The 8867-nt window shown below is 38.1% G+C and overlaps 1 protein-coding gene across 1 annotated transcript; it reads left to right on the plus strand.

Annotated features, from left to right (window-relative positions):
• Positions 1-1442: 1442 nt before the first annotated feature.
• Positions 1443-5664, plus strand: LOC107164058 (uncharacterized). Its single transcript, XM_015511741.2, has 2 exons — positions 1443-1796; positions 3314-5664. The coding sequence occupies exons 1-2, from the start codon at positions 1728-1730 to the stop codon at positions 4838-4840; spliced, it is 1596 nt and encodes a 531-aa protein (XP_015367227.1). The 5' UTR covers positions 1443-1727; the 3' UTR covers positions 4841-5664.
• The last annotated feature ends 3203 nt before the right edge of the window (positions 5665-8867 follow it).

The following is an 8867-nucleotide window of genomic DNA, read 5'->3' on the forward strand; positions in this document are numbered from 1 at the left end:
ACATTAACTTAATAAATTTATTAAAACTAAGAAATTATATCTTTTTACGTTGTATCGTTTGATTTGTATCCCTATTATAAAATATAAGATGTGAAGTATAAGTATATAGTATAGTAAGTTACCTACACTATACCTAGTAACTATATTATTATAAAAATATAATTTTGTGTTGCTCACTCAAAAAAAAAAAAAATAATAATAATAATAAAATTGAGCTTAGTGACACATGTATGGGGGAACCGACTTCGTGACGGCCGTCTTATTGCTGTCAGCAACGATTGCCACCGCCGACGGTTCTGGTAAGAGGAGTGCATCTGCTGCTGTCAACGCGCGCCTTGGGTGGTACCGCCGCCTACTTGACGTGTGCCGACAGACTCTATCAGATCGTGAGAGGGAAAGAGAGAGTGAAAAAAAGACAGGGTGTGAGAGAGAGTAGCTCAAACAGTATTTGATGAACATTCGTGTCCTCGCTTCGCTAGCCACCGATGTTATATTTATCTACGTCAAGAATGCTTAGAATATTATCTGTAATTTATTAATTAATATTACCAGAATGAATCAAAGCAACAGCAATTTTTTACGTTATGAATAATATAATATAATTATTTATTCGATAATCTTTGGCTATAGTATTATAATACACTATAACAACTATCATTTATATGGTACAACTGCAGATGTGGACAGCGTTTTAGAAATTACTATTTGGACAGGTATGTATACCTATAAGTGCGTCGTGCGTATCATAGGAATAAATTACAACGTGTTCAGCACGTATCTAGTCGAAACGACGATATATTTTTATAACTTATTATACTATTATACTATAATAGTTAAGTTTTGTTTATAGAAAAAGCTAGAATTTTATCACATTTTTCATAGTTCACCAATTATCTATGTTGCGCTATGTTTGAATATATTTATAAAATATAAAATATAATAATACGAGTAATACATCACACGTAAGTTATCTGCACTAAAAATTATTGTGTATACGCAATAAGCTACTGATATTGTTCTTTATTTATAATGGCTATTGGCTATAGTTCATAAGATAATATTATACTAATTACTAATTAGTGATTACCATAAAAATTATAAAGTTATTTGATTACCTATGATATATAGGTACCTACAACTGTTATGGATTTATGATTAATATCGTTATTAACCTTTTAACGCCGCTATAATAAATTATGTAATTCGTGCTTTCACCGCGTATGTGTCATTGACTATTATTATACAAGTGAATAAAAATCATGGTCGGTAGTCGAACATTTAGTCGGAAATGAAAAAAAAAATGTATTACTCAACGGTACGGTAAGTACAATAGTTATCGGGCAGCCAAAAATATTGTACCACGGGCAAGAGCGCGCGTCGGTCGAGTGTTCGAAAATACGTTTTGTCCTCTCGTCCGTGTACCGGCGGCGCTCCCGTCCGTAGGACCGCTCAGCAGTTTTCGTCTGACGTTCTTACCGTTCGCATTTTGTTCGTTGTGTTTGTGCTGTGCGATTATTATTATTATTATTATTATTATTAATTATTTTTGTGATCGCTCGAAGTGTTTTGAATACTTATTAGTCTCAGTCACGCCTATTAACTATAAAATCGTATTTTTTTAATTATTATTATTATTTAAAAGAAGAAAACGTTAATTAGTTTTTATTTTTATTATCTGAGTACGACTTATCGATTCGAAGTGTGTTCCAACCATTTGACCATTTACTATGGCAATCATGGACTCGAATCCGGAGAATAATCAGTACCAATACATTCAAGACACTTCTTTAGCTTCGGTAAATAACAATTTATTATTTGTTTATGCACACGGGAATCTTTAAAAAAAAATTCAAATGAGTTGTCTTTAGCGTCAGGCTAATGAAAAACATTTTTGCTTGATACTCGACGACCCATCGTCACAATGCTTTAATATTTGCGTACAACTACCAATTAATGCATTATTATTCACGATTAAATTTACTGAATTTGGTATAAGCAATACAATTATATTACATCCACAATATAATCATAATAATAGGTACTTAACTGTATACAATTTATAATAAGAGTATTATTCGATTGTTAATTTTTTGATATAAACACAACCCAATATTAATAAATTGCAAAGTAAATCATACATATTACTTTATACGATTTTGCAATTTATTATATACGTATATGCGTCGTCTTTATTCGTATTCATAACATCAATAATTCAATTTTAAGTTTTCAAATAAAATATAAAAAAACACGACTACAAAAATGAAAATCATAATAATTGCATTTATATGATAACTATATTTTAGGTTTTTATTTGCTTGTTAAATAAAATACATTATTTTAGACTTTAAAGCAGTTAACAAGTGAAAGAAAAATCTGTTTTTATTTTATTTCGACGTCCTATACATTGTATATTCTACAGATTAATGAATTACTAATTAGACCTCTCGTATAATCACGTAATACACGTAAATCACACTAACGGTTTGCACGGGCACGTAATACAATAGGTTCATGTCTATAAATGAATAGGTAACACAGCTTTAACAAAGATAAGCTATATTAATACTAATTAAACTCATCGATTTCACGTGATGTGATGAGATTTATTTTTTTTTCGCCGGAGACGTAGCCTTGTCAATCAATTCAGAGAAGTGCAATTAGCCATCGACAACGTTGCCTTCCAATTTTTTTTAGAATTCAACCCAACTCCTATGATCGATAAAAAATCACATAATAATGTCTAACAAACGTGTACTATTATTAGAATTGTTTGCTTTTCAAGCATGTTTACTAACGGCATCAACGGCGTCGACAGCCACAAGTATTGTTAAATAACACACCGCATTTGTTTACTCATCACCGAACATCATAATACATTCATTAGCCTCCTCAGTAAATTTATTACGATCGGAAAAGTGCCAAATTCATCTACACTGGTATTAATATTATATTGCCATGATCTATTGAGTTCGAATACTGTTTGATGCATCTAATTGTATATAGAAATATAATGTCATAAAATATTCAACGATATTCTAATTATCTATTATTATTTCACGGGTTGCGAACATTTGTTGTATACCTAATTACCATATTATAGTGATCATCGGTTTCTCACTCGGCGGTCGTTAAATTTTAATGTTGATTACCGCGATCAACCTCACCTTAACCGTTGACCACGGTACCAACGGTTAGGTATAAACGCCACCCTCCTCTTAAAAACTTTAACACTCGCATATTATTTAATAATTAACACAGGACCTGTTGCTCGTTCTACGACTAACCGATTTCTTCCATTTGTGTGTTACAGTTGGACTCCAAGACGAGCCCACTTGCCATGTTAGTGCGGACCTGCAGCCAGATCGGCGCTGACCCGCCGATGGCGGCGGCCGCTAAGTCGAAAAAACCAGCAGCTGCCACCCCCGTTTCGGCCACAGCCGCCGCCGCGGACCGGCCACATAGCGCATCACCGGCCTCAGCGTCAGTGGCTTATTTGGGCCACGGGGCTGCCAAGCACCACCGGACTAACATCAACAACAATTACATGGAAGACACGCCCAAACCGGCAAAGTTAAACTTTAAACCATACGAAAATACCGTGTCGACACCGTCGCCGCATCACCATCTACAGCACGCCGTACAGCACCACCATCACCACTCTTCGCCTTACGGTGTGCATCAGCTGCATTCCAACCATCCAAGCAACAACAATAACAACAACAACGACGACGACAGTCGGCCAAAAAGCAGCAGCTCGGAAGACAACGGCAACAATGCAGGCCACGGCAAGAAGCGCAAGTCCACTTCGCCACGAGACGAATATGGCGGCGCGCACCACAAGAGCAGTCGCCGGTCATCGTCGTCGGCTTCTTCGTCTGAAACCGCAGTGGCCGCGTCCACCGCCTCCTCCGCCGCCGACCCGTCCATCAATCCGATCATACGGTCCGGTCTAGAAGTAATGCACGGCGCCACGGCCAAGGCGTTCTGCCCGCCGCCGCCGATGCCCGCTCACTCGCCGTACAAACCGCACGACCCACTTGCCGCCTTCCGACACACGTACCTACCCGGTGCACCGTGGATGCCGGCCGCCGTGTCTCTGGCCGCGGCCGCTGCGGGCAAAGCGTCTCCGTCGTCCGACTGCAAGGACCCAATGTGCGGCGGCCCGGCTTCCGGGTGCGGCCAGCAGCAGCAGCACGCGGCAGCTGCGGCCGCACTGGCGTTCGCCACACAATACCATCCGATGATGGCCGCGGCCGGCGCTTGCCCGGCCGGTTGCGTACAGTGCGACCACCAGCGGTACCTGTCGTCGCTTATGGCCGCCGCTTCCGTGCCCGCTTTCTACGCTCCCGTGGCCCGCCCGTACACGTGCAGCTGGGTGATTCCCGGCGGCCACATGCAGTCGTCGTCGCCCGCCGCCGCCGGCACCGAAGCGGCCACGGCCGCCTCGCTGTGCGGCAAGAGCTTCAGCACGTCCGAAGAACTGTTGCAGCACATCCGCACGCACACATCAGCCGGCGGTAGTGCCGTCTCCGCGGCCGCTTGCATGGCCGCGGGTCCGATGTCGCCCACCACGGCGGCCGCGTTCTCCGCCTACAACAGCCACCTGTCTCGGCACTTGTTCCATCACCCGTCCGCGGCCGCAGCTTACGGCAAACCACCGTCCATGATGCCGCCGTCGCCGTACAGCGCGTTCAACCCGACGGCCGCGTACTGCTACCCGCCGCCGTCCGCGGCCGCCGCAGCCGCAGCCGCATACCATCACCACCATCACCAACAGCAGCAGCAGCAGTTGTACTCACCCCGCGGTGACACGTCCGCCGCCACCGTGAGCCGTTAACGTCAGCGCCATCTGCACAACAATTTATTTTTATCATTACATCGATGTATAGTGACACTGTGATAGCCGCTTATATATTGTATATTATTATTATTAATCGCCCGGCATACCGATCGGCAAACGTCGATAAATGCGCGACAACAAATCTTTCTCACTCCCTCTCAATCTCCCGACGACCCATTAATATTCGTTTTGTTATATTATTTTTATTATTATTATCATTATCAATTATCATCAGCCTCGTGTGACGGGTACGCGTAGTATACCATACTATACTTAAAATCTGTTTTTTTTTGCCCACCCGCGGGGAGGTCTTTCGACCGATACACGGTTTGCGTATGTGTGTGCGTGTATGTGTATATTATAAATGTGATGTATTTAATTTAATTTATTATTTCGTGTAATTATTATCATATAATATGTGACCCTTCTCGGTCTTGCAGGATACGATATTATGATGATTTTTTTATTATTATTATTGTGTTTTTTTTTCAAAATTTTTTTTTTCGTTAATTATTGTAGACGCGTCGCATGCAATGCCACCACACAAACACTGTAATACTTCTCTATTGATTTACGAGTTATTTATTAGTAGTACTCTCTCGTTTTTATTTTTTTTTTCATTTTATTACGACCTCGTTGTTATTTTAATTTAATACCAACGGCTTGTGTGATTTATCGTCGTCGTCGTCGACGATTTATATTATACAAACTGTAATATATTATTATATATTACATTAGATTATTATTATTATTATTATTATTTACCTACTCGTGTACAAAATAATATTTGTGTCAAAAATAAACGATAAACTAAAACGTTATTCGTTGGGTTTTTGTTTCAATCGAAAGTCAATCAATATTCATGATGCACGTACATTATACTTATTCCGTTTCCTATCCGTTTATTGCCGCTTTGTCGTGTCCACAGCACGCTATATTATTTTGCGGCAACACTAACAACAGTGTGCGAGTGATATCATTATTATCGCTTATTTCAGTGTCATAGTTTATGTCATTAAGCTATTGAAGTGCATATAATTCAGTAAGTGGTATAATAGGTACCTAACAAACTACAACAACGGTGCAGGTGGTGTAAATGCACTAAAATATTAATATATAGGAACACTACAAAGAAGCTCAATTTTACCAATTTTTGTTGGTATCAGTGGCGTGACGAAGGGCTATATTTGAGGCACGTGCCTCAGTTTGAGGGGTGGTGGGTGTCCTCTGATGTGTTAAAAAAGCATTATTATTTAAATGAATAACTATATTTTATCTTAAAAAACATTTTTAATGTTTTTTGTGATGGGTGGAGTGGGTGGTTGGTCTGACAATATAACTGTGCCTCATAACTTAATGAAGTTCACCACGCCACTGGTTGGTATGATACCTTATTATTGCAAAAAGTATTATATTCTGTTAAAAGCAGTCAAATATTAATGTGGTGAGAAATGAGAAGTAAAATATTATATTATAATATTTTATAATTTTTTATGTAGGGCAGAGAACCCGCGGCAACATAGACCATTAGGTGTGGGCGGGTACATTAGGGGTTATTTTTGTGTATTTGTTTGTAAGTTTTTAAGTTGTAACACGTCTATGTGTATATGTGGCAAGGATATTATGTTGCTAAAAATCCCGGGTGGTCACCCATCCGGGAGTTAACAACTGCGCCCGGTACGTACGCTCAGTGCGTTTCCGCAGATTGAGCGTACGACCACGTCTCACCAAGCCACGATTTATAAACTATAGCCTATACAAAGGCATCAAAAACGTAATAATTTTAGCGTTTATAAACGATTTATGGTTTTGACTGAGCTCTTGCTGACATTTATCTTCATTTTTCTTGTTGCCTGAAGATATTATGTTTTTTTTTCTCACATTTAGAGGACGCTATCCACATCTGTGTGTATTGTCTTCGGTTTATAATATTAATGTAAATCATATCAAATACGAGTTTAGTAAATTTTGTGATGTGAATATTCGAGTGAATTGACTTATAGTAAAACCTAAAAGTAGAAACGTTATCTGTGCTTGAGCGTTGGATTTTTATTTTTTTCCATATTTTAATCTTTAAGCAAGATATGTAGCCACGCTGAAATATCACGAATTAAAAATCCCATTTAAAATGTAAAATATTGAAAATTGACCGACTTCGAACACGGAGACAACAGATGCATAGACGTTATGGATATTATTATCATATCAAACGAAAATATCCAACATAAAAATTAAATACTTATCGCACCAAAGTGTTGAAAAATATAATCTTTTTTGTTTGTTGTGCTTTAAAAGTCGTATGATATATATTACAGCAAGCTGACACGACAGACGTTGTCCTCCTCGTTAATTATGAATATTGAATTCGAATTGGTATAGGTACTTGATAAAAAAAAAAAGAAAAGTGTCTGTTATTCTAATGCTTTATGATATACAACATGTATTTTACAGTTTTTTTTAATAAAACTAATACATATTATTCATTGAACAATGCCTATTATTATGGATGGTACACCGTTATACCATATAAACATATACGAGTAATATTATAACTTGTATTTTTATTATTGCTATCGAACTGCAGTGTTTTCGGTCGAGATCGACGGCGGACAATTATTATTATTATCGGAATCACTTTTGGCGCCTCCGCGTGTGGCTAATTGCTCGTCGGCCGGTGGTCAGTGTTTTCACACAAGCGCCGTCGTCACGCGGGTCGAGCCACAATGTTTGGGTGCTGCCAGTCGAGCAGGGCAAGGCACCGGTTTGCAGACTATGTGGTTATAGTTACCTAACCTACAGGTATGTCGGCTAATGGTCCGGTATATGCCATATACCGCACTTTCGATATTATAATTTTTAATGGTTAGTAGGAATACGTTTTTTAGTATACGCGATTTATCTACCTAAATAATATTATACAGCTATATTATTGTAACGGTTTATAGCGATTACTGATGACTTATCGTCGTCGCCGTCGTTTGTGTCACATTATAATATTATATCTGTGAATTTTAAGCTCAGATTAACAGCAGAACACAGGAACGTCGAGTATATAATATTATTTGAATATACCCAGCAAATGATTTGTTGATTTTAACTTGTTTGAACGTAGACTTTTTTGTTATTAATTTCTAAGTGTTGAATTTGTAAGCGTTGACGAGTACATTCAAGAAAACTTTGATGAAGGAGGCTGGTGAAATTTTCAACGGTACCTCTAAGTATAAAAGTCGACTTTTCAGAATTTCTTCTCGTATCAGAAAATTAGGTGAAAATTAGTGTGAATATTATGGACGTTATCTAAGTAAATACCTTAACGACAGTGTCAACTCCACAATGACTAAACATTTTTAAAATTTAATTTTAAAAACATTCACTGTAAGCAGGCATATTAACTGACTTTATAAAAAAAAAATTGTAGTATATTAAATTTCATCATCATTATAGTACATTTAATTGTTCAACTCGTATTCCACCACCACTATGACCTTAATACCACTTCAAATAACAGGATAACTCAAGATATAGTGTACTGTATTGCCACATAAATATATTAGGTATTTAATATATTATATGTCTACGTTGCTATATGTTGTTCGGTTGTGTTGATTTGAACGCAGGTCGCATAAGCTTCTAGGACCTATAAACTGTAAACGTTTTATTTATATCGGTTCAACAGCTCGGTTTGTGTAATGAGAATTTATAGCCAATACTTGCAACTATATAATTCTCAACTGGACGGGGTTAGGTCTAAAATATATCGATAGCCACTATTGGGTTGAAAGATCGACGGAGCTAGCGCGTTGCTGTATATCTTTGGTATCTGGTATCTACTAAAATACCAGCTGATATTGGGTCTACTTTATCACTCAAACAACATTAATAGAATAAGGACGTTATAAAAGGAGGGTACATTCAGTACGAAAATAAAATAATATTAGTCTGCAGTGTCTGTAATTTGTGTACACTTATGTGATATAATAGTAGTTATAAATCATCTATTCACCGGCCTAATAACTGGTGCCAA

This window comes from Diuraphis noxia, unplaced genomic scaffold (genome assembly GCF_037042655.1).
Source record: "Diuraphis noxia isolate RWA-SAM2 unplaced genomic scaffold, SU_Dnox_SAM2 contig0002, whole genome shotgun sequence".
In the NCBI taxonomy this organism is placed as follows: Eukaryota; Metazoa; Arthropoda; class Insecta; order Hemiptera; family Aphididae; genus Diuraphis; species Diuraphis noxia.

Excerpts from the sequence above, each read along its gene's own strand:
- LOC107164058 (XM_015511741.2), top strand. The coding sequence starts at position 1,728 with ATGGCAATCATGGACTCGAATCCGGAGAATAATCAGTACCAATACATT. Across the intron at positions 1,797-3,313 it reads AAGACACTTCTTTAGCTTCG|TTGGACTCCAAGACGAGCCC; the intron begins GTAAATAACAAT and ends TGTGTGTTACAG.